This window comes from Rhamphochromis sp. 'chilingali', assembly GCF_963969265.1.
Source record: "Rhamphochromis sp. 'chilingali' genome assembly, chromosome: 19".
NCBI lineage: Eukaryota > Metazoa > Chordata > Actinopteri > Cichliformes > Cichlidae > Rhamphochromis > Rhamphochromis sp. 'chilingali'.
Genome location: NC_137946.1, coordinates 34716675 through 34743232, shown reverse-complemented (window position 1 = coordinate 34743232; position 26558 = coordinate 34716675). Strand labels below are relative to the sequence as shown.

General features: G+C 46.1%; 1 protein-coding gene across 7 annotated transcripts; it reads left to right on the top strand.

Moving 5' to 3' along the window:
- The first annotated feature begins 802 nt into the window (after positions 1-802).
- Positions 803-26546, top strand: LOC308387242 (arf-GAP with Rho-GAP domain, ANK repeat and PH domain-containing protein 1). 7 transcript variants are annotated; one of them, XM_080867179.1, is made up of 26 exons: positions 803-1013; positions 1734-1810; positions 2384-2427; positions 4655-5158; positions 5417-5509; positions 5594-5777; positions 6275-6379; positions 6453-6557; positions 6919-6979; positions 14696-14816; positions 15025-15289; positions 15395-15594; positions 16605-16690; positions 17666-17848; positions 17940-18008; positions 18075-18195; positions 19565-19621; positions 19756-19882; positions 21717-21816; positions 21894-22095; positions 22487-22532; positions 22649-23043; positions 23126-23335; positions 23781-23886; positions 25956-26097; positions 26199-26546. In XM_080867179.1, the coding sequence occupies exons 1-26, from the start codon at positions 972-974 to the stop codon at positions 26241-26243; spliced, it is 3690 nt and encodes a 1229-aa protein (XP_080723305.1). In that variant the 5' UTR covers positions 803-971; the 3' UTR covers positions 26244-26546. The 7 variants fall into 7 exon arrangements, with proteins under 7 accessions (XP_080723305.1, XP_080723306.1, XP_080723304.1 ...); XM_080867180.1 differs by having other exon boundaries at positions 5417-5515; positions 18096-18195; XM_080867178.1 differs by having other exon boundaries at positions 5417-5515.
- Positions 26547-26558: the final 12 nt, after the last annotated feature.

Genomic DNA, 26558 nt, shown 5'->3' with positions numbered 1-26558 from the left:
CAGAGACAAACCATAAGACATGACTCTAACAAAAACCCAAAGACTAGAAATTATAAATAATATAATAAACTCAAAAACCCTGGGTCAACGACACAGGTGGACGTCACGTGTGCGCTGGAAAGCAGTCTGTGTAATTTCACTGCTAATAATACCGTGTAGTTGTATTCTCTACTACACTGCAGTCATTTGTCGGCTGTTTAAGCTAACGTACATATTTGCAGTTTAATGGTTGTTGTGTTGTTTCTGATGAAATAGCTCATGCATGTTTGTTTTACCTGTTTGACCACCTGCCTATTGTTGCCTGATGCTAACAGACTGCTGTCAGTGCTCGATGGAGTTCATCTGCACGGTCACATCCACACCAGTGCTCCCAGTAGAAACCTGTACAATGGTTACAGCTGAAACTACCACACCAGCTTTATTTATAAAGGACTTTAACATAAAACCAGGGTTCACAGAGTGCTGTACATATACAAAGGCATAAACAACAAAAATTAAATACATGGTAATGCTGCAGAGCAGCCAGCAGGTGGAGCTCTCAGGAGGTCAGAGGTCAAAGACATTCCTCATACACTGAGCTGCTCAGGTTACCTCTCTGTCCTCCTTCACACACACACCTGAGGCTCAACCTGTTTAAACCCACGAAGAAGAGTCTCACACACACACACACAGGTGAGCCACACCTGTGCCGGTCTGACTGGTGAGACTTCACTGTAAAACTGTCAGAGTTGGATCAGCTGACTTAAAGGAGCCTCACCTGTTCTCACCTGTGTGTGACACGGAGTCGTGCTCAGGCTGCACCGAGGCTCCAGCGGCCTGTAAAAGTTGATCACATCAGGAGGCCACACGTCTGTTCATACACACCAAGTGTTCATGTAACGTGTCGCACTGAGAACGCCGCCCTAAACACGCACACACACAGGGTGGATTTAACACTCTGTGTTTATGAGTGCAGGTGGAGCCGCAGCTCGATGACGTCACGCACACACAGCACACGCTCACAGCTCAGACAGGTAAGCAGGCACGCAGGTGACTGAGGTCCCGATCCACAGGAGCTGACGGACGCCAAGGTAACAACTGCTCTGTGTGTGTGAGTGTCCTGTAGTCTCCATGAACAGATCAGCAGAGAGTCAAAGAAACTGTGTGTTTCACTCTGACTTACACCGAGGTTTGTTGACGAGCTCGGCTTTGTCGTGTTTAAATGCAGACGTTTTACTGTGAAACTGAAGTTCCTCTCTGCGTTCCTCCTGAGGAGGAGCTCGTCCTGAAGTCAGACTCTCCCTGTTTCCTCTGAAGGCGTCACACAGCTGTGCGCTCACAGCTGGATTTGAGCACTCTGACTGTGACATCTCTAATCACTGATGCTGTCTGACCTGGCGCTACACCGGGTCATGTGACTGGCTTGTGTCATTAAAACATGTTCTGAGCTGCTGAGCAGAGGGAATCATGGGAGTGTTTCATGTTTGTAATGAAAGCTTTCCTCTTCGTTCTCGGCGAGCATCGTGCTGCTCGCCGTGTTCCCTTCACTGGAGCGCACCGCCTGTCAAACTTGTGACGTGCCCGCTGTGATCTCACTAGTTTCAGCTTCAGAGTGAAACGTGAGGTCGGAGGCTTTTCAGGTCAAAGATAATTGCCTCCATCCAAACGAGGATTGTTAAAAACTCCTCTGATCAGCTTCTGAATGAAAACCAATCACAATGATCAGATCACTAACGGCTCTTCCTGTCCAGCAGATGTCTACTCCTCCTATCCCGAAGCCTCGCCGCTGTTACTCGACAGGAAATCGAAGCTCCACCTCCTCACTGGGAAGGTCAGATAATCTTTAAATCTGCCAACTATAATGAAATCTGTGCTTCAGTCTCATTTCACTGATTTCATATCTCGCTCACACGGAGAGACAGCAAGTCAGCTCAGAGTCCAGCCTGAGTTAGGATTTATTTTGGAGGGACAGTAAACAGGAAGTAGAGGTGGTGGTGTGTGGTACTGCAGAGTTTAGTGTGGATGTGGTCGAGTGTGTTACTGATACTGTGTCGGAATCATAATCGTACGGTTGCATGAAACAGACGACACAAACGTCTTCACACATGTTTGAGCTCAGCTGTTTTGTTCCCAGTTTGATCATCTGAACGTAGTCTGTAATCAGATTACAGTAGCAGCTGGGTTCACATATAACACATCAGTCATGGCTGCGACCTCTGACCTCTGAGCCGCGGTCTGTCTGAGGTGTTTCCTTCGTCCTCTTCTTTTGCTTTTTCTTCTCCTCGCTCTCTTGTGTCTTTGTAGAAGGTGGAGTTGTTGTCACAGCTGTGACATCACTGCTTGGTCATGTGACCACAGGACAACCAATCACAGCAGAAACTGAGTCCTAACGTTTGTGTTTCAGTGCCAAGGCTGAGGGAACTCTACAGCCAGCAGTTCAGAGTCCAGGTACACACACACAGACTCACACACACACAGACACATAGATACACACGCACACAGACTCACACGCACACAGACACACGCACACAGACACACACACAGAGACACACACACAGACACATAGATACACACGCACACAGACACACACACACAGACACACAGAGACACACACACACACACACACACACACAGAGACACAGACACACACACACACAGACACACACACACACACACACACACACACAGAGACACAGACACACACACACACACACACAGAGACACAGACACACACACAGACACACACACACACACAGAGACACAGACACACACACACACAGACACACACACACACACACACACACACACAGAGACACACACACACACACACACACACACAGAGACACAGACACACACACACACAGACACACACACACACACACACACACACACAGAGACACACACACACACACACACACACACAGAGACACAGACACACACAGACACACAGACACACACACAGACACACACACACACACACACACACACACACACACACACACACACACACACACACACACACACACACAGAGTAGAGAAGGCACAGGGATGTGAAATTGACCTTACACGGTGGGCTGTGTGGAGCCCACTCTAGATCACAGTGGGCTCTAGATCACAGTGGGCTCTAGATCACAGTGGGCTCCACACCAGTGAAACTGCTCTGTAACACCGGATCCCTGAGATGCTCATCCAGGAGAAAAACAGTCGTGTAGGTGGTTTCTGTCCTTTCATTGTTTATCAGTTAGTAATGTCTTTGGCGTGTGTGAAGGGCCACAGTGGAGGTAAGGCTCTAACACAGGTAACAGTTATAAATCTCTGCTCTCCTTCACATTTTCCAAAGACATGCAGCAGACTTGACTGGTTCTGGCCCCCGGGCCTTATGTTTGACACCCCTGAAACAGAACAGAGCATGTGTGTGACGTCCTTACTGCTCCTGATCCATGATGACACTTTGGTTCGGTCCAAACCTGCAGCAGGTCTGAGTGAGCGAGAGGGTTCCCTTAAGATGCAGGAAAGCCTGAAATCACCCTGGAATCATCTTGGAATCACCCTGGAATCATCTCCTCTCTAACCAACACAGTCAGTCTTACACTGCTGAACCCCGACGATACAGTGATGATGATTCAGCAGACTCTGGGATCAAACGCTAAGAACTGAAGATGGTCCAGCTTCTTTCAGCTCCTACAAAGAGGACGACTTCATCAAACACACGAGACACGAAGGAAAGAATGAAACAGGAGGTTAAACACAAACATGTGAAGACCTGAGCATCCAAACAGGAAGTGAGAGACAAACATCGGTCCTTAAAGTCAGCAGACCAGCACAAGCAGCCAACAGAAACAACACAGAGTTAGGGGCTGCTTCCTGTTGAAGACCACGCTCACTTCCTGTGATCGATGAGGTCTCAGAAGTTCCAGCTCTGAGTCAGACTGACTGAGGACCAGTCGATTATTGATCACTGATCATTAAGTATACCAAAATAAAAGCTGCAGGACCTCGTCAGTTTCATCCTACCAGTCAGCTGCTGGCGTTTTTTCACTGCGAGCCGGTGAACCTGTTTGTTCGGGCGAGGGAAACTCCTCCCACTGTTTGTTCAGATATCACAAGTGATTATCTCAAACCAGTTTGTCTTCCTGTGGTAATCAGATAATCTCTGTAAAGATCGTGTCACGTCATGTCCCGGGCTGCTCCGACCAGATCACTTCAAAGACGGTGGAAAAATTCACAAAGTGAGACTGTGTTGGTCGTCCTTCTACTGCCCCATAGAGCTCTGCCCAGGAAGCTTTTATTATGAAAGTGTCTCTCCAGGGAACATTACCAGACTCTTACTCTGAAGGACTCTTTCATGAAGCTCCCCATGCTGTCACACTTATTGTGACATTCCAGTGTATTATTAGATGACTTACTCTGAAAGCCCCTGTAATTATATTGCAGGTGTTATTATTGAGAAAGTATCACTAATATTGCTGACCTTTTATTGTGATAGTCTTTTTCACTGTTCTCTAAACGTAAAAGTCTAAATGAAAGTTTAGCATTTTTATTGTGAATCATCATTTGGTATTACAAGACTCTTATTGTGAAAATGTCAGTGATCTTTATTGAAGTCTTATTGTGAAAGTTTCTGAGCTTTTTGTTGTGAAATAATGATGAAGCTGATGTCATGTGTCCTCCTCAGATGAAGATGCTCACAGTGCACTGAGTCGTAGCCTCACCTTGCCAACTCTGGATGGCGTCACTGGCGTGATCGCCACCAACATCCCGTCACTGGCAGGAGTCGCTGCTTCCATTGGAGGCTCCGCCCCCTGGAACCCCTCCACACCCTCTGCTCCCCCCTCCTTAGACAGCATAGCTAATAGCATTACCACCCACATACCTGACTTAGCAGAAGCTGCTAGCACTGAGGCTAACCTTGCGTCATTCAATCCAATGCCACCTGGTGCTAACACAGATACTGCTGTGCTAAGCCCCGCCCCCTCCACCACACCTGCACCTGCTCCTAGCTTGGACAGCATTTTTAACTCACTGGCTAACATTCCCAGCTTTGCGGGGTTTGTTAGCGGTGTGGGTAACCCTGCTGTGAGCTTCTCTCCATCAGCCCCACCCCTCCCAAATACTAAACCCCACCGACCCTCGCTGACGGGAAGTGGAGCTGGAGATGCTCGTACAGGTGCAATGACAGGTACGACCACCAGAAAAAGGACGTTTGTGTGTAATTTTTATATAAACATCAGGAGGGTATGATCCACAGTTAGAGTGCAGCTTCACTTCCAGCTGGTAGAAAGTGTCAGGAGGTCAGGTGCAGGTGATCACCTGAGGTGGTGCACAGCTTTAGGTCACCTGAACGTTAAACATTCTGCAAGCTTAAGAGGATTCAGCCCTTTCTGAGGGTAAGAAGAACTAACACATGCTCTTTGTGTTCCTCTGAACCTGTGTCCAGATGTTGGAGCGCTGTCACAGCTGGTGACATCAGCTTTAGACCCGACCGCTGCAGTCACGCTGCCACCTGTAGAGGGTGCTGCAGGGTTAACAGGTGAAGGTACTGTTAGTATTTCTTCTGCTGGGCTTCTTCCCACTGGCTTCCAACTGCTTCAGTTTTTCCTGGTTCTGGTTCCAGTTTTATCTCCAGGTCCTCATAGCACCAGAGCAGAAAACCCGTCGGACACCACGTTGGCCTGCTGGACGACCCAAGAGGAAGCTGAATCTGAGTCATCCAATGAGGAGGAAGAATCAGGTGTTAGCCCCGCTCCTTCTACAGCTGAAGCAGATCCTCGTTCTGCCCCGACGACCAACAATGACAAGTGTGTATGGTTACTGTGAATTCAGACCGTTCTCACTCCCGAGGCGTAACATCCTGATGTTTTGTCAAGTCCTGCAGTGTTCCTGAGGAACGCGAAAGGTGACCTTCCGTGTTCATATGGTACACGCCGGGTTATGGATGAAATCCAGTGACAGTCCTGCGGAAACAGACGTTCCAGCCCTAAACCTTCTCTTATCCTTAACCATAACCTTGTTCCTAACCGTAACCAGCACTTTAATGACGTTAAATAGTGTTCTCCCAAGCGATTTTAGGAAAATGAACGAACATGTGTAGATTGAGTCCAAACGGTTCTCATACTATCTCATATTATATTTAGGAAAAAACGTAATATGTTGACGGTTTGTCACCTGGCGTGAAATGTTTTTGGGATGAGATCGTGTCGGTAAATTGTATTACTGTAGGGTTTACCTTACAATGTAAAGCTCCTTAAAGGGTTTGAACTATCTTTCTCATGGTGTCGTTGTGTTTGTTCTGCAGAATCTCGACTAATACTTCCTTTCGTTTGATACCTACTCGGCCGGCCCCGCCCCCTCCCAACACAGCAGGCCGATCAGGAAAATCTGTCAGACAGAAGACACCGAGGTAAACACAACTACGCACAACGCCTGCAAAACTAAATCGACCTTCAAAGTGTTAACGTGGGTGTGTCCTGCAGGGCGGCCACCATCCGAGTGTCAAGGAAGAAGGGCGCCAGCGGGAAACCTACTCCTCAGAGCCCTGTCGTCCGGGCAAGCTGGCTGGACGTCTGGAAAGGCTTCAGGTAATGTCAAGGCCATCACAGGTTTCACAAGTCGTGCTTTAGATTCACTCCAGGACAGAGTCGGCCTGGGCCTCAAAACCTAAAGGGTGTCCACAAAGACTAGGTTCTCGAGTGGTCCGTACTATCTACTGTTGGGATATTTATCATGTATCAGCACCTAAAGATCTTCATAAAAGGTTCTTCATTTTCTGGTCTTTTGGCCTCACCTGTCTCGTTCGCTGAAACAAAATCCCATTAGAACCTCATGTTTCCTGTAGTATGAGCAGAACCAGCTAACCTGGGCTAATCAGGGGACCCAAAATCATGTGACTGCTTACTTGTCAGTTGAATGGATGATGAACTTGTTTTCTGCCTTTAACAGACATAATGTATTATGGGCGACGCTGGACGGACAGCTGATGTCTCTGTGGAAGAAACGCACAGTAAGCTGGCATCTCTCACCTGTCTCACTGTGTTATTTACCTCACTCTGTGTACCTGTCTCACTGTGTGGACCTATCAATTCAATTTTATTTATATAGCGCCAAATCACAACAACAGTCGCCTCAAGGTGCTTTATATTGTACAGTAGATACAGAGAAAAACCCAACAATCATATGACCCCCTATGAGCAGCACTTTGGCGACAGTGGGAAGGAAAAACTCCCTTTTAACAGGAAGAAACCTCCAGCAGAACCAGGCTCAGGGAGGGGCGGGGCCATCTGCTGTGATTGGTTGGGGTGAGAGAAGGAAGACAGGATAAAGACATGCTGTGGAAGAGAGACAGAGGTTAATAACAGATATGATTCAATGCAGAGAGGTCTGTTAACACATAGTGAGTGAGAAAGGTGACTGGAAAGGAAAAACCCAGTGCATCATGGGAATCCCCCGGCAGCCTACGTCTATTGCAGCATAACTAAGGGAGGATCCAGGGTCACCTGGTCCAGCCCTAACTATATGCTTTAGCAAAAAGGAAAGTTTGAAGCCTAATCTTGAAAGTAGAGATAGTGTCTGTCTCCTGAATCCAAACTGGAAGCTGGTTCCACAGAAGAGGGGCCTGAAAACTGAAGGCTCTGCCTCCCATTCTACTTTTAAATACTCTAGGAACAACAAGTAGGCCTGCAGAGCGAGAGCGAAGCGCTCTAATAGGGTGATATGGTACTACAAGGTCATTAAGATAAGATGGGGGTAATGCCATCCAGAGTAAGAATCTGCTTAGATACCATATTTCTAGGCTTTTCAGGGCCGAGTACAATAACCTCAGTTTGATCTGAATTAAGAAGCAGAAAGTTAGCGGCCATCCAGGTCTTTATGTCTTTAAGACATTCCTGCAGTTTAACTCATTGGTGTGTGTTATCTGGCTTCATGGACAGATAGAGCTGGGTGTCATCTGCATAGCAGTGAAAATGTATGCTATGTCTTCTAATGATGCTGCCTAAGGGAAGCATGTATAATGTAAACAGAATTGGTCCTAGCACTGAACCCTGTGGAACTCCATAATTAACCTCAGTGTGTGAAGAGGACTCTCCATTTACATGCACAAACTGGAGTCTATTAGATAGATATGATACAAACCACTGCAGTGCAGTACCTGTAATACCTACAGCATGTTCTAATCGCTCTAATAGGATATTATGGTCGACAGTATCGAACGCTGCACTGAGGTCTAGCAGGACAAGCACAGAGATGAGTCCACTGTCAGAGGCCATAAGAAGATCATTTGTAACCTTCACTAAAGCTGTTTCTGTGCTGTGCTGAGCTCTGAAACCTGACTGAAACTCTTCAAATAAACCATTCCTCTGCAGATGATCTGTTAGCTGTTTGACAACTACTCTTTCAAGGATGTTTGATATAAAGGAAGGTTGGAGATTGGCCTATAATTAGCTAAGACTGCTGGGTCTAGAGATGCTTTTTGAGTAAAGGTTTAACTACAGCCAGCTTGAAGGCCTGTGGTACATACAGTGGCTTGCAAAAGTATTCGGCCCCCTTGAACTTTCCCACATTTTGTCACATTACAGCCACAAACATGAATCAGTTTTATTGGACTTCCACGTGAAAGACCAACACAAAGTGGTGCACACGTGAGAAGTGGAACGAAAATCATACATGACTCCAAACTTGTTTGACAAATAAATAACTGCAAAGTGGGGTGTGCGTAATTATTCAGCCCCTGAGTCAATACTTTGTAGAACCACCTTTTGCTGCAGTTACAGCTGCCAGTCTTTTAGGGTCTGTCTCTACCAGCTTTGCACATCTACAGACTGAAATCTTTGCCCATTCTTCTTTGAAACAGCTCCAGCTCAGTCAGATTAGATGGGCAGCGTTTGTGAACAGCAGTTTCAGATCTTGCCACAGATTCTGGATTGGATTTAGATCTGGACTTTGACTGGGCCGTTCTAACACATGGATATGTTTTGTTTTAAACCATCCCATTGTTGCCCTGGCTTCATGTTTAGGGTCGTTGTCCTGCTGGAAGGTGAAGCTCCGCCCCAGTCTCAAGTCTTTTGCAGACTCCAAGAGGTTTTCTTCCAAGACTGTCCTGTATTTGGCTCTATCCATCTTCCCATCAACTCTGACCAGCTTCCCTGTCCCTGCTGAAGAGAAGCCCCCCCAGAGCATGATGCTGCCACCACCATGTCTGACAGTGGGGATGGTGTGTTCAGAGTGATGTGCAGTGTTAGTTTTCATCCACACATAGTGTTTGCATTTTGGTCTCATCTGACCAGAGCACCTTCTTCCACATGTTTGCTGTGTCCCCCACATGGCTCGTGGCAAACTGCAAACAGGACTTCTTATGGTTTCCTGTTAACAATGGCTTTCTTCTTGCCACTCTGCCATAAAGGCCAACTTTGTGCAGTGCACCACTAATAGTTGTCCTGTGGACAGATTCCCCCACCTGAGCTGTAGATCTCTGCAGCTCGTCCAGAGTCACCATGGGCCTCTTGGCTGCATTTCTGATCAGCGCTCTCCTTGTTCGGCCTGTGAGTTCCAAAAAAAAAAAAGCATAACAAGTGCATAACTGGATTCTTTTTTGGGGCGACCATGGCTCAGGGGGTTGGGAAGCGTATCTGTAACCGGAAGGTCGCCGGTTTGATCCCCGGGCTCTCTGTCCTGGTCGTTGTGTCCTTGGGCAAGACACTTCACCTACCGCTTACTGGTGTTGGCCAGAGGGGCCGATGGCGCGATATGGCAGCCTGGCTTCTGTCAGTCTGCCCCAGGGCAGCTGTGGCTACAACCGTAGCTGCCTCCACCAGTGTGTGAATGCGAGAGAGAATGAATAGTGGCATTGTAAAGCGCTTTGGGTGCCTTGAAAAGTGCTATATAAATCCAATCCATTATTATTATTATTATTATTAAATTTCTCAATAACTTTATCCCTGACCTGTCTGGTGTGTTCTTTGGACTTCATGGTGTTGTTGCTCCCAATATTCTCTCAGACAACCTCTGAGGCCGTCACAGAGCAGCTGTATCTGTACTGACATTACACACAGGTGCACTCTATTTAGTCATTAGCACTCATCAGGCAACGTCTATGTGCAACTGACTGCACTCAGACCAAAGGGGGCTGAATAATTACGCACACCCCACTTTGCAGTTATTTATTTGTAAAAAATGTTTGGAGTCATGTTTGATTTTCATTCCACTTCTCACGTGTGCACCACTTTGTGTTGGTCTTTCACGTGGAATTCCAATAAAACTGATTCATGTTTGTGGCTGTAATGTGACAAAATGTGGGAAAGTTCAAGGATACGAACTTTTGCAAGCCACTGTAGCTGATTATTAGAGATCGTAGTTACATGCGGCTGTCTTCTTGTTTGATGGCAGATACTCCCTTCACCCTGGCCAAAAAGGCCAAAATGACCAAAGAAAAAGTGGAAAACAGTTAAACATGAGAGGTTTTTGGACAAAGTTTGAGTTTTTTCCATTGTTTAAGCACTGCTTCCAGCCAAGAGTGATGCCATATATGCCCATAGCTGCAGAAAAGGCTAACATTGTTATTTTTTTTAACAAAAAAACAGCTAAAGCACCAGTTCAAGCACCGTTTAAGCACCGGCACCGTTTCAAAAGTACCCGTTTGGCACCGGCCTCGGATAAAACCTAAATGATACCCATCCCTAGTGGTGGGTGGGTTCTTTTACATTTTGAGAGAAGCCAATTGGGTCTAATAACAGATTAAATGCCATGTTGAGGCTGTCATTTTTAGCATCCACATTAGGGCTGCCACAAACGATTATTTTTGATCAGAGGCGGAGCCAGACATTTGAAACACCCGGGGCTTAGCCCAAAAGGGTGGTATGCATGTGGGATTTTTTTTTTTTTTTTTCTTTTGGGGGGGGTTAGAAATGACTGAAAGATTAATTGGCTCTGTTTTGAGTTTTGTTCAAAGAAGAATGACTTCATAGAGGGAAAAATATATATCACATGTGCAGGACACCTTAAACTAGTTTTTTAATTAAGCAGCAAAGCAGAACAAAGTCGGGGCTGTATCAAGACACGAGGACTAAACCCCGATTCAACCAGACCCAGAACTGATCCGGCATTAAAACAGGACTACAACAGTTCAAAATCAGGACTACTGAGGACTTAACCAAGACAGAACCAGAATCAGAACTAGATGATAGTAGCACTAAAAATCATCATAGACCTGCACTACACTTATTTTTTAATTCTACCAAAGTCCAATATTGAGATTGAGAAAAGTTTATATAATTATTTATCCTTGTTGTGCAAACAAGCTGCATAACTTAATAAATATAGAATTTGAAAAATAACAAACCTAAAAAGAAACACGAGGTACGAGATACATGAGGACCTGTGATACGGTGATACTTTTGGCAAACAACCATGTGACTAACAGGTGTGTCTCACCTGCTCTTGTTCCCTCTTTGTGCTGACAATCATCAAATCTACAGTTGAAACCAGATATTTACTCTTCAGATCAAAACACTTTTTTAATTGTAACATCAAATCAGACTAAATGTTTATTTTTTAGATAAATATAAAAACATATTTGTTAACTTTAAGAGTAAAGAGAGAAACTATCTGTATTTCTTGTAAATGGCACCAAATTGTATTCAAACTGAGCCACACTTATGCAGCTCCACAGTTCTGTTCCTGCTGTTTTGGTTGACATCTCTTGATGTTCCCATGTCACAGAAACAGCCTCTGTGTTTTGCCTTATATGCATCCACAGCTGTGCCACCAGTTTACTCACATGGACTCTACGAACCAATCAGAAGCTTCTTCAGCTCAGAATGGAATCGTCTGCAGTTTCTTATTAATTAACAATAAACTTGGTATACAGGGAGTGCAGAATTATTAGGCAAATGAGTATTTTGTCCACATCATCCTCTTCATGCATGTTGTCTTACTCCAAGCTGTATAGGCTCGAAAGCCTACTACCAATTAAGCATATTAGGTGATGTGCATCTCTGTAATGAGAAGGGGTGTGGTCTAATGACATCAACACCCTATATCAGGTGTGCATAATTATTAGGCAACGTCCTTTCCTTTGGCAAAACGGGTCAAAAGAAGGACTTGACAGGCTCAGAAAAGTCAAAAATAGTGAGATATCTTGCAGAGGGATGCAGCAGTCTCAAAATTGCAAAGCTTCTGAAGCGTGATCATCGAACAATCAAGCGTTTCATTCAAAATAGTCAACAGGGTCGCAAGAAGCGTGTGGAAAAACCAAGGCGCAAAATAACTGCCCATGAACTGAGAAAAGTCAAGCGTGCAGCTGCCAAGATGCCACTTGCCACCAGTTTGGCCATATTTCAGAGCTGCAACATCACTGGAGTGCCCAAAAGCACAAGGTGTGCAATACTCAGAGACATGGCCAAGGTAAGAAAGGCTGAAAGACGACCACCACTGAACAAGACACACAAGCTGAAACGTCAAGACTGGGCCAAGAAATATCTCAAGACTGGTTTTTCTAAGGTTTTATGGACTGATGAAATGAGAGTGAGTCTTGATGGGCCAGATGGATGGGCCCGTGGCTGGATTGGTAAAGGGCAGAGAGCTCCAGTCCCACTCAGACGCCAGCAAGGTGGAGGTGGAGTACTGGTTTGGGCTGGTATCATCAAAGATGAGCTTGTGGGGCCTTTTCGGGTTGAGGATGGAGTCAAGCTCAACTCCCAGTCCTACTGCCAGTTTCTGGAAGACACCTTCTTCAAGCAGTGGTACAGGAAGAAGTCTGCATCCTTCAAGAAAAACATGATGTTCATGCAGGACAATGCTCCATCACACGCGTCCAAGTACTCCACAGCGTGGCTGCAAGAAAGGGTATAAAAGAAGAAAAACTAATGACATGGCCTCCTTGTTCACCTGATCTGAACCCCATTGAGAACCTGTGGTCCATCATCAAATGTGAGATTTACAAGGAGGGAAAACAGTACACCTCTCTGAACAGTGTCTGGGAGGCTGTGGTTGCTGCTGCACGCAATGTTGATGGTGAACAGATCAAAACACTGACAGAATCCATGGATGGCAGGCTTTTGAGTGTCCTTGCAAAGAAAGGTGGCTATATTGGGCGCTGATTTGTTTTTGTTTTGTTTTTGAATGTCAGAAATGTATATTTGTGAATGTGGAGATGTTATATTGGTTTCACTGGTAAAAATAAATCATTGAAATGGGTATATATTTGTTTTTTGTTAAGTTGCCTAATAATTATGCACAGTAATAGTCACCTGCACACACAGATATCCCCCTAAAATAGCTAAAACTAAAAACAAACTAAAAACTACTTCCACAAACATTCAGCTTTGATATTAATGAGTTTTTTGGGTTCATTGAGAACATGGTTGTTGTTCAACAATAAAATTATTCCTCAAAAATACAACTTGCCTAATAATTCTGCACATCATCAATGTACTCCTACATTTGATCAAAGTGATGATAAATAGAAGCTCTGTCTCTCTTTATTCTGACATTTAACTGATTCAAAAGATGTTTCAATATTTATCTAAAACAAAAGTTTACTCTAAATTGATGTTGTACAGTAAAAATGTTTTATGTTTTCTCCCTAAAGTGTAAATATCTGGTTACAAATGTGAATATCCTGCTGTGTACTGAAACCCCTCTTGTTTTGCATAGAAATATACTGAACAACATACAAAGCATAATATATAAAATAACATTTACCTGAGTTTTTTCTTTGAAAGAAGCCTCTAATGTCCATTCTTATATTTCAGTACATAACTGAAACCGATTTAGTCGGGGAGGGTAAGAACTGAAAATATGAAATAAACACACGTAAGCTAAGACTCTGTAAAAAAAATTGCATTTGTTCGGCTTTTCATTTCGCCATTTGTTGATTCACTCGAAGAGCGAGTAACGTAATATTGGTCAAGTGATCAGTTTGATATCAATCTTTCGTGATGCACCGTCATATTTACATTATTTGTACGGTACCAATGATTTGCTTTGGTACCTGGTCAAACTTAAGCTCTCCTTAGTATGGCTGGCTCCGTTTCTCCGACAGCGCACTCACAGGCAGCAGCTGCCCCGCCCCCTCGCTCAGTCGCTTAGTGCCTGAGCTCGGATCATACCAATATCAGGGGGGATTCATGCACAGTCGTAAATTCCCACAGTGTGCACTATGTGCTTCGAATATTGTGTGTACTTTTTGTTTTATACAGTTGTCAGCCAGACATCTAACTATGAAAAAATTACACTCCAAAAGACCCCGGGCTTCTGACAAAATAACCCGGGCTTAAGCCCAGTAAGCCCCCCCCACGCTCCGCCCCTGTTTTTGATAGTCGACTAATCAGATCATGCATGATTAGACATAAAACGTACAGCCAATTACAACCAGCATGAATCTGCTCTTATATTACTGTCATTAGCTCACAGCTTGAAGTGTTTAAGGTGCTAACTAACAATAAAGGGCAGATGACAGTTTATTAAACTTTTAATGAAATGTCCAGATTGTCTCGGTGGAGTTTAATGAATCGTCCGTCTGCTCCTTGCTGTCTAAAATATATCAGGACACTGGTGTAAACTCTCGACGATCTCACACTTCTGTTTTATCAGTTTTCTGTTTGACGTTTATTCAGCTGTGTGAAAACGAAGGAGGAACCCACCCATTAATAGAGTTTTATTTTATCTAATCTAATCTAATGACTTCAGCCAAAGCGATTTACTCGTTTGCTTTGCTCTTTAGGACCGGTTCAGCGAGGTGTTGTTTCATGTCTCCAGTATCACCAACGTGAAGAAACTGGACAAAGGCAGATTCTCTGTTTACTTCAGGAAGAAGCATTATGACTTCATGGCTCATAGTGAAGGTAAGAACAGTGACTCTTCTGGTTTCTACTGGATTCTACTGACCCAACACAGGAAGACGACTGGGGACAGCTCCTACCAGATTGGTCAAACCTGCCTTTGTTTTATAGCGTGAGCGATTTTAGCACGATTATAAAAGAGACCCGCGGTCTCGGCTTCCCTGTTTCACGCCTCTCATATTTTTTCTGCTTGCTTCTGTTTGTCTATCAGAGGTTCAGGACGGTTGGGTCACTTCTCTTCTCGCCACTCGAGGCAATCCAAGCCCCACCCCCCCAGAACTCCATGGACAAATCACCCTTAAGGACCCGCGGGGTCGTGCTTATGCTGCCCTCTGGGGTCATGACCTTTGGATTTACCCTAACAAGGAGGGCTTCCAGCTGGGTGTGGCCTCGTATACCGTCCCCCTGAATGTGGCCTCGGTCAAATCGACGGGGAAACACTCGTTTAGCCTCATCACTCCATACAAGACCTTCAAGTAAACCCCCGTCTGTGTGTCTGCTTGTCGGTCCATACCTGTATGGTGTTTATTTGTTTGCTAAAATTATATCCTCCTCTCTTTAACCCCGCCCCCTACCTACAGCCTGTCTGTTGATTCGTCCAAGGATCTGTCCCTCTGGGTGGACAGGCTGTCTTCAAGTATCCAGAGCGCTCTGTCCTGCTGTCAGGTGGCGCTGCGTCTCTGGGAACACCCGTACAACAAGGTGTGCGGGGACTGTGGTGCGGCCAATCCGGAGTGGGCCTCGGTCAATCTGCTGCTGGTCATATGTCAGCACTGTGCAGGTATGACAGCACACCTGGTACACGTTAAGATTATTAATGCAGAGGGTTGTGTAACAGCAGAATGAGACGCATCGATGTGAACCTTTTCAGGATTCAAGCGATCGTTGGTCACGGACGTAAAGAAGCAACATTACCCAGGACTTATGTCAGAACACAAGTATGAAAAAGGCAGAAAATAAAAATACTGAGGAAAATATGTAACACAAAATCGATTTTAATCTACCAAAACAAAGGCACAGATTCATGTCCAAGAGACCGCACCTCCCTGTGCTGTTTTTAAAAGATCAGAGACTCAGAGCTGTCCTCTTAAGAATCTGGATGCTGTGAATGAGCAAATATAACCAGGTGCAGAAGATCCTCCAAAGTGCCATTAAAGGCCCAGAAGAGAAACCAACAAACACTGTTGTAAGATCTCGGTGATATCACAGGAGTAGCATACGTCCAAACCAACAGAGCAGAAAGCTCTGAGATAAAGAAAGAAGGTAAAGAAACAAAACCAAATGTGAGCCTGACCCACTGACTGTTAGCTGGAACAGTTTATATGATGCTGATTAAATGAAACGATACCAGCGTTCCAGTTTCACCACTGCCAATAAAATGTGTGCAGTCTGAGGGAAACACACCTGTCAATAAAACTCACCTGCTGATAACACACACCTGTAGACTGTTGATACACTGTGATCACTGCGAAAACACAACCTTCACACATTTTCTTTTCTGTTGTTAAATAGAAAAAATATTTGAGGACTAAAGCACTGGGCAGCAACCCTATCCTCACTTTTTCATTCTTATTCACAGTCTTGTAAATACTATATTCATTCATTTATTTATTTATTTCATTTTTTCTTTGTTTAAAATTTATTGTACATACTTATCCTCTTAAAATTGCCCTTTTTTCACTTGTAGTGAATTGGTTTGTATACAGTTTTTGTTGTTCGAGAGCACAATGACAACAAAGATTCTGAGATTCTGTAAAACCCACTGAACGCAAAATGCTAACATGTTCTCAGGTCACCATCGAGGCCTGGGCAGCAACCTGTCGAAGGTGCGCAGTCTAAGGATGGACAATAAAATCTGGACTGAACCACTGATACAGGTGAGTGGGTGGAGATTGAACACAGTGCAACACAAACACAGTCCCAGTTCAGCCAGCCAGTTAGCAGCTACAGCTGCCTTTGTCACCACCCACTGTTGTTATGATCTATCAGGTCTTTAAGTGATGACGTGATGAAACCTGCTACTCTGCGTTTAATAAGGCTGTTGTGTTTTTAACATGTTTTAATGCTTTGTATCTGGTTCTATTTATTCTCAAAAGCCCCTAAAAACAGTCACTGATCACGGTCGGCCTCTCTCAGTTTTTATCACCACTGTTCATTTTAAAGCTCAGTTTTTAAAACCTTAGGATGTAACTGCAGCCCATGCAGCAGTATATGAATGACTAACTATTGTGGATGGATTATCTCAGTTGTTCTCCGTTTACAGCATCCTGCCATGCGATTGCATTTGTCCCTGATCATCGGGAACTTTTATTGAGTGGGAAAAAAGTTTATGCTATGCTAACATAGCTGTGTCGCTAGCGGTCACGTAGCACATCATTATATACCAGCTAGCCAAACTAAAGTAACCCTACAAACGTCACTGCTGTTTAGTTTTCTGTCTTCATTTATTTCAGAAGCGATAGCAGAGCTGTACGTTTGAATTTGTTTTAGAAATCTCTCAGTCGGGACAGGCTATATTATATTTAGACGGAAACTAGCAAGCTAACTCCCTGCTAACTTCTAACTCTGTTAAGTTTAATAAATTCAGTTTTCATGGATGCCTGAACGTTAAACTTAACCGTTACACCTGGAAGAGCAGCCACAGTGACCGTTTGGCTTATGGACCTGCAGCTGAGTCTGGGCCCAGACACGGCTAATGACGTCAGACTTAAAGACCGGATAGAGACCAGTTTTTTAGTCTCAGGCTGTAAACATGTTTATTTCTGCTGTAGAGTTTTAACATTGGAGTCAATGCTGCCTCTGCTGGACATTATGGAAACTGCAGTTAACTTTTACCTTCAATCTTCTGCCAGCTGTTCGTTACCTATGGTAACCAGCTGGCAAATCAGGTGTGGGCTCCAGCGGTGCCAGCGGCAGAGCAGCTCCGCCCAGAGTCCACAGATGAGGAGAGGTCAAAGTTCATAAAGGATAAATACAGCAGGGGGCGCTACAGACGAGTGCACGCTCTGGCCTCATTTCCCTCCATGATGGAGCAGGTCTGACCCAGAATCAGCTCAGCCACCGCACACGCTCAGAGGCGTTACACAGGTGTCATATGTGTGACAGGTGTGTGTGTTTGTGTTTCAGAGGCTGTATCAGGTGGTCTGCACTGACGACGTGGAGGAAACGATGTCTCTGATCTGCTCCGGAGCAAAGGTACTGTCCTGTGTTCATGATGCTCGTTAAGCTTATTAAACATTTATAACACACTCCCTTCTTCAGCTGAGGCTCTCACCTGTGCAGGTGTCTTCATCAGACCCACAGACCCCCTCCCTCATCCTGCTGGCAGAGCGAGCCAATCAGGCTCTGCAGACCGAGCTGCTGCGAGTCAACGAGTACACAGGTAACACACACACAAAGGTAACACACACTCACACTCACACACACAAAGGTCACACACACACACAAAGGTCACACACACACACTCACGCACACACAGGTCACACACACACACACTCACACACACACAGGTCACACACACAAAGGTCACACACACACACAGGTCACACACACACACAAAGGTCACACACACACACACTCACACACACAAAGGTCACACACACACACTCACTCACACACAGGTCACACACACACACACTCACACACACACAGGTCACACACACACACTCACACACACACAGGTCACACACACACACAAAGGTCACACACACACACAGGTCACACACACACACAAAGGTCACACACACACACACTCACACACACAAAGGTCACACACACACACTCACGCACACACAGGTCACACACACACACACTCACACACACACAGGTCACACACACACACAAAGGTCACACACACACACTCACTCACACAAAGGTCACACACACACACTCACGCACACACAGGTCACACACACACACAAAGGTCACACACACACACACTCACACACACACAGGTCACACACACACACAAAGGTCACACACACACTCACTCACACAAAGGTCACACACACACACTCACGCACACACAGGTCACACACACACACAAAGGTCACACACACACACTCACGCACACACAGGTCACACACACACACAAAGGTCACACACACACACTCACGCACACACAGGTCACACACACACACAAAGGTCACACACACACACTCACGCACACACAGGTCACACACACACACTCACGCACACAAAGGTCACACACACACACTCACGCACACACAGGTCACACACACACACAAAGGTCACACACACACACTCACGCACACACAGGTCACACACACACACTCACTCACACAAAGGTCACACACACACACTCACGCACACAAAGGTCACACACACACACTCACGCACACACAGGTCACACACACACACAAAGGTCACACACACACACTCACGCACACAAAGGTCACACACACACACTCACGCACACACAGGTCACACACACACACTCACGCACACAAAGGTCACACACACACACTCACTCACACAAAGGTCACACACACACACTCACTCACACAAAGGTCACACACACACACTCACGCACACAAAGGTCACACACACACACTCACGCACACACAGGTCACACACACACACTCACTCACACACAGGTCACACACACACACAAAGATCACACACTCGCACACAGATAACACACACACACACACAAAGGTAACACACACACACAGGTGACAGTAAATGCTGATCTGAGCTCACCTGCCGCTCTGTGTGTGTTCTGTGCTCAGAAGTCCCGCCTCACCAGCCGCTGGCAGGTAGAAGGAGGTTGGACTCCGCCCCCTCAGGTATGCAGTTCAAATGAATCCAGGTGCCCTCGCAGAGATCAAAACGCTGTACATGAATATGAATGTGGTGACATGTCAGAGTCTCTTTGATCCACCCAAACATCAGCAAACACTCACCTGTGTCATCTGTGCAGGTGAGGAGAAGGAGGAGCTTCACGGGAAACTGGAGGATGATCGTTTTCTCTTCTCGCTAGAAAACGAATCAGCAGCCTGCGACGTGCTCGACCTGCGAGAAGTCCTGTCTGTCTTCCTCAAAGACGGGTAAATATGCAGTACTAATACCTCTGGTACCACAAGTACTGCAGTACCTCACAGTAATACTGCGTTTTAGAGGTTTTAGCAGAAAAACACCTGACTGACCACAGGCTGTGTCTGAAAGGCGGAGGCCACCTTGATGAGGCCACGCCTCTGTGAATGTTTTTTTGTGAACTTTGAACTCATTCATGGTGATGTCAGCAATGATGTAAAGCTCAACCATCAGTGGCCGGGGTCACGCGGCACACCTGTCAGCTGGTTTGGGACACCTCAGTGTCAGAGCAGGAGGAAGTGGAGGGAGAGCTCGGGGTGTCTCTGCTACGACTGTCAGGAAATTCAGTCCGTTGCACAGTGTGAGGCAGAAGCTGCGTCCCTGTCCCGGGTCACCTGTCTGTTGGACAGTGTTTCCTCCGGGCCGACTCGAACTCGTTCAGAGGTAACGCCATGACAGAATCAACCACCTGCGGCCTCAGCTCTCTACTGCAGCTTCAGCACTGGAGGTGTGGAGCGTGGCCCGCTCCGAGTCAGTGGACCCAGGACGCTGTCAGCGAGCCCGAGCACTGCCCCAGGCTCCTTCAGGGTCCTTCATTTCATCAAAGGGTAGCTCTGAATCACTCAGGACCAGTTTGTTTGGGGACATCCTAAATCATCTGCACGATGTGTGGATAGAAGAAAGCATCCAACAGATTTAGTGCAGGACACACGGGACTGAGCTCAGACCACTGCCAGCGCCAAAGCTACACCAAAGCAACACGCTGAGCTCGTTACACACAACCGGTGAACGTTTTACATCACAGGAAGTTCCCACAAACAAAACAGGAAGCTCAGGGCAGCCAACTCTGACACTGCAGCTCCCTCTGCTGGACACATCTATTCACTGCAAACACCTACAAACCGACTCAAACAGCAAAGCTGAAAGAATCAGTCCTTTCATATGGTTACCAAGGCAACAGAAAAACAAAGTGACTGGCTCCTCAGCTCTTATTGTTACTCTGCAGACGAGTCCTAGCTCCAGGGTGTTTGTGTTCAGGTATCAGCTGCTGTGTCTGAGGTGGAGGTGTGGCCTATCCCAGCTGTCATAGGACGGGAGGCGGGGTCACCTGGGCAGCTCACCTGTCTGTCACAGTACTTTTATAAGAACCATCAATAATAATCATAAACTGTTAGTTTACTGGGGCAGCACAGTGGCACGGTGGTTAGCACTGTTGCCGCACAGCAAGAAGGTCCTGAGTTCAATTCCACCATCAGGTCTCTCTGTGTGGAGTTTGCATGTTCTCCCCGTGTTTGCGTGGGTTCTCTCCGGGTACTCCGGCTTCCTCCCACCGTCCAAAGACATGCAGCTTGTGGGGATAGGTTAATCGGATAATCCAAATTGTCACTAGGTGTGAATGTGCGAGTGAACGTGAGTGCGACTGGTTGTTTGTCCCTGTGTGTTGGACCTGCGACAGACTGGCGACCTGTCCAGGGTGTACCCCGCCTCTCGCCCTATGACAGCTGGGATAGGCTCCAGCGCCCCCGCGACCCTGAAAAGGATATGCGGAAGCGAATTGATGGATGTTAGTTTACTAATGTCATAATGAATCTTTACTCTGATCTATGACATCATAACAGCCTGCCTACTTACAGGTCCTTTAAACCAGGTGTGATAAACATCAGCACCTCTACAGGTCATCCAGAAGATGTTCTACAGGCTGGTTATTAAGCCTGATAAATGAAGTATATCAAGTATAAATGTTGCATATTAGCGGTACAAAAACATCACCGAGGGCATTTATTATTGAGGGTTACAGTGTGTCTCTGTGATGAAGATGACCGAACCATACCTGCTGCTGTGTTTCAGCCGAGCTCATCAGTTTGAGATCGTCACACTCACAGATCAGCTGATCTGTGCAGCTGACAGCAGGGAGGGGCTGTTGGACCACCTGGTCCATATTCTGAAGGTAATGTTGGTTTGGGTCAGACTTTTCCTCTAAATCCACAGCTCAGGTCCTCTGACTGACTGAATTCATGTTTCCAGGTGATTCTTCCAGGGGGCGTGTCTTATGCTGAGGTGGGCGGAGCCTCCGCAGTCAGTAAAGTGTGTATTGTAGAATTGGGCAGAGCTTCCAATCATCCAGAGGCCTGGCTGCTGCTTTGGGAGGATGGAGTCAGCATTCACCCTGTCCACAGAGAATCCCATGAGTCTCTCACAATTGATCTGGGCATGCTCAGTCACCAAGGTAACAGTCTGTCTTATGAGTATGCGTCTGTATGTTGTTTTGTTCAGTAGATGTTGAGGGAACACATATTGATCTGTTTGAGTGCTTTCTTGTTGGAAATGTTTTCCACCCATGACTGGATGTTGGTCCTGCAGCTGACGGTTATTCCGTGTGTAAATGTTTTCATTCACACACACTCGTGTAGTTTATTCTTTGATTATCGGTCTGGTGTCACCATCTCTGCCCTACACAGCCTGAACTCTCCGAGCAGCTTTCAGGCTTCTTTGCATTCGGAGCTCTTCTGTGGCTGTCGGCATTGTGTTGTGTGTATCTGCTGAAATCAGTCAGGCTGCTGATGAATGTGAGGACACTTTGATATCATTGACCACTCTGGCTTTAACTCCTCTTACAGAAATGGATCCATCTGAAAACATCGTCACCATGGCAACTGCAGATAGGTGTGCAGCATCACTCTATAACATCTTCATTAAAACTAATGATGTGAATTCAGAGCTTCTGATTGGCTGACACCACCACAGATATATGTGACATCACAGCTGGTTTCTCTCCTCAGGAGGGTGTCGTTGCGTTTCGAAGAGCAATACAGCTGTCGGTCCTGGTTCACCCACCTTCAAAGAGCTCTAGCCAATCAGAGCCCAGCCGTGCCACGTCCTCCTGCAGCCAATCAGAGCCCAGCCGTGCCACGTCCTCCTGCAGCCAATCAGAGCCCAGCCGTGCCACGTCCTCCTGCAGCCAATCAGAGCCCAGCCGTGCCACGTCCCCTTGCAGCCAATCAGAGCCCAGCCGTGCCACGTCCTCCTGCAGCCAATCAGAGCCCAGCCGTGCCCCATCCTCCTGCGGCCAATCAGAGCTCAGTTTCTTGGTCTCTGTACCCTGTGATGGATGTGCAGCTGAGAGGTTCGGTACCGCCGGCCATCGAGCGCTGCATCTCCCACATCACCACCTACGGTGAGCCGAGGTCACCATGCCGACACAGTGACAGGCAGCAAAGCATCATGGGATACTTCTAATGCAGCATTTTCTCTCTCAGGTCTGAAGGTTGAGGGCGTGTACCGGCGCTGCGGTCTCGCTTCAAAAGTCAGCCAGTTGGTGGAGGCCTTGATTATATCACCAAACTCCGCCCCCCTGGAGAGTCATGAGCAGGGCGTGCTAGATGCTGGCTCCGCCCTCAAACAATATGTCCGCCGGCAAGAGAGTCTGATTCCCAACGGAGCCCAAGGGCAGTGGCTGCAGGCTGCAGGTACACGAAGAACTACTGTCTGAGCTACTACTACATGTAGTACTGCTGTCTGTAGAGCTGCTGCAGTATCTGTACTGTAGTACTAATAGCAGTAACCTCTGCAGAAACTGCAAAAACATCAGAGACCTTATATGAGCCGCTATTAGCCCTCCTGAAAAGTACTGCAGTTTTTCTGAGTGAAGTAACTGTAACCCGACGCAACAGGAAAACTGTGTAACACTAAAATATTTATATATTTGTCTCCAGAACAGAAAAAGCATGTACTGTAAAGAGTTATCTTATCTTATCTTATCTTATCTTATCTTATCTTATCTTATCTTATCTTATCTTATCTTATCTTATCTTATCTTACTGCAGTATAACCGTAGTACTACTGACAGTATCCTGACAGCAGTGATACTGCAGTAGTCGTAGTACTCTCCCTAACAGCCTGTTTGTCTCTCAGGTGTGTCAGACGAGAAACGCAGGTTTAAGGAGTACAGACGGTTACTACGGCAACTTCCTGATGACAACCGAGCGACCCTGAATGCCCTGTTTGGACACTTCTACATGTAACACACACACTCTCACACACACACAGAATCAGAGCAGTTTATTTAAAACAGTAACAGTAACTAACATTAATGTTACACACAGATATGTGTTGTTCAGTGGTGCATTATGGGTAATCTCAGTCCTGCACTGAGCGTGCTCCTGTGACAGCACGTCATGGAGTGGGTGGGAGGTCCAGCACTGTCCTTATCTTAGACAACATCCGCCTCTCTGACACCACCCTAAGGCAGTCCAGCTCCCCTCATGGCTCCTGTCAGTGGGCGGGATCTATCAGGGAGCAGGTGAACATGTTGGCGTCAGAAACAGGAAACACAGCGTCTTTGAGGCGTTCCCACTCTGCAGTTGACCAGCGGTGAAACAGCCAGAGAGTCGCGATGAGGGTGGTGGTGGTGGGGCGGGACCTGGGAAGATGATCGATCCTACAGATGAGCTGCTGACAGAAAGGTGTCCAGCACACAGAGCAGTGCAGTAATTAGGCAGGAACACTGACGCTGCACCCTCTCTAATGTCCAGCAGGGGGCGACGACCTGCCCAGTTTAAACTGTTTCCTGTCTAACTGAATAAAGTAAAAAGTTCATTTTGAACATTTTGGACTCGGAGTCACAGAGGAACACGAAGTGGAAGTTCATTGGACAACGACTCAGTCAGTCAGTTTCTCAGTCAGCCCCGCCCCCTCGCTACTTACAGTTCCTGAGTCTGGCAGCAGGGGGTGTAAGACGTAGTTTCAGAGCTCGTGTTTGCCTCTGTCTCACCTGAGATCACCTGACAGTGTCACCTGATCACACTCACGTCCCACTAGGAGAATCTCTCAGACTAACACTTCACCCCCCGTTTATCAGAGTCACAGTGGTAAATGCTTCATGTTTGCTCTTTAATGTCATTACCTGGACTGTAGAGCTGGGCGATATAAGATTTCTTCATATCACGATATGTTTTTTTCATTTCAGGCGATAACGATATCTATCACGATATCAGCCAAATAACTATATTTGTAAGATTTAAATGTGCCGTTGCTCACAAGTAAAATGTGAAATAATCAGCAGCTTGTTTTTATTTAAATATTTATTTCCCATAATAAGTTCAACAGGGCAGATGTACTTAAGGAACATGAGACTTTTTCAGATAAATAAAGGCAAATATTGCAAACTACACAAAAGGCAGCCGCTAAAGTGTTTAAGTTTCAAAATAGAACAAATAAACAGACTAAATTGTCAATTCCACTTAGAAACAAAATATTAATTCTAAAAATAAATCTTAGTTTGTTTTACAGAAGAACAGACAAAACTGACTAACTTTTGTCAATATCAAACTGAGAACTAAAAGGAAATTCTCAGTCTCTCCTTGTTGCATAGCTGAGCTTTTCAAACAGTTTTAACAGTTACTTTAGTCTGACAAAAGCCGAATGACGAATTAGCGCTTCCAGTCAGAAATTGAGCTGCACTGGCTTATTGTATTTCCAGACTTGCTTTCGGCACATTTACAGTGCAGCTACTCTGTTTGACTTGAAATAGCTGAAATACCTTCACACTACGGAACTTCTGTGGCTCTTCCGTTCCACAATCTCTCCGGCGTTGGAACCATCATCTGTTTTCTCTTCGGTAACCTTCGGTCACGCTCTCGGTTGATCTTTCTCTAGTCGGCACGCTCATTTCCTCCATTACCCGGGTGGCACGGCGGCTGGCTGCTTCCCAAACAAATACACGTGTGCGGCTTGGCACGCGTGCTGTACGTAACAAGTCACGTGACGCTGCGGCTGTGATTGGTTCGGCTCTGCGCTACTTAATTTGGATTGGCTGTTCTTTTTCTTTTTTTAAGAGGACAAGAGCGGTGAGGCCTATCACAATAGTTTAACTTTTCTATCGAGAAAACGTTATTTTACATATCGTATCGTTCTATCGCCCAGCTCCACTGCACTGACGTGCAGGTAGGAGGGCTGGAGTCACCTGAGTTTGAATCGAACGCTGATGGAACCTGTTAATATGATTTATTTAGTCTGATCATGAACACAGTGAATGAAACCAGCACACAGAACATCACCTGCTCACTGACTCCTCCCTCTCTCCCTCAGGGTTCAGGTGTTCTCTCAGGTGAACAAGATGTCGGCCCATAACCTGGCTGTGGTCCTGGTCCCGTCCCTCTTCCAGGCCATGAACCAGGACTTGATCACCCTCACTAGAGAGTTCATCATCCACCACACCCTGCTCTTCCTCGTAAGTTTGCTGCTTCCTGTTTCCTGTTTCTACGACGAGTTTGGGCTCAGCTGATCCAGCTAACCCAGAGAAAGCCTGACTGATGTGACGTTTGTGTGCAGACCCCAGACTCGGCTCAGAGGCAGGAGCAGACCACTGTCTTCTGATGAAGATCAGCCCGTTTCTTTTAGCTTACTGTGAATCTTTTGGGATGTTGAGGAAACTGTTGTTATTGAAATCACTGACCAATCACTGTCTACTTCCTGTTTCCTGTCAGTTGAACTACGGCTATCAGAGAGAATGATTACTGCTGGCTGCTCTTTACGGTGGTTGTTAAATGAATGTTAATGTGAGGCTCTGCAGCTGAGCGGGGTGTACCACTGTGTAAGCTGAGCACTCACTTTATGAAATGTTATCTTTAAATCTGCAAATAAAACTGAAACTGAACATTTAATAAAATCTGCATTAAATTCTTGTTTTAT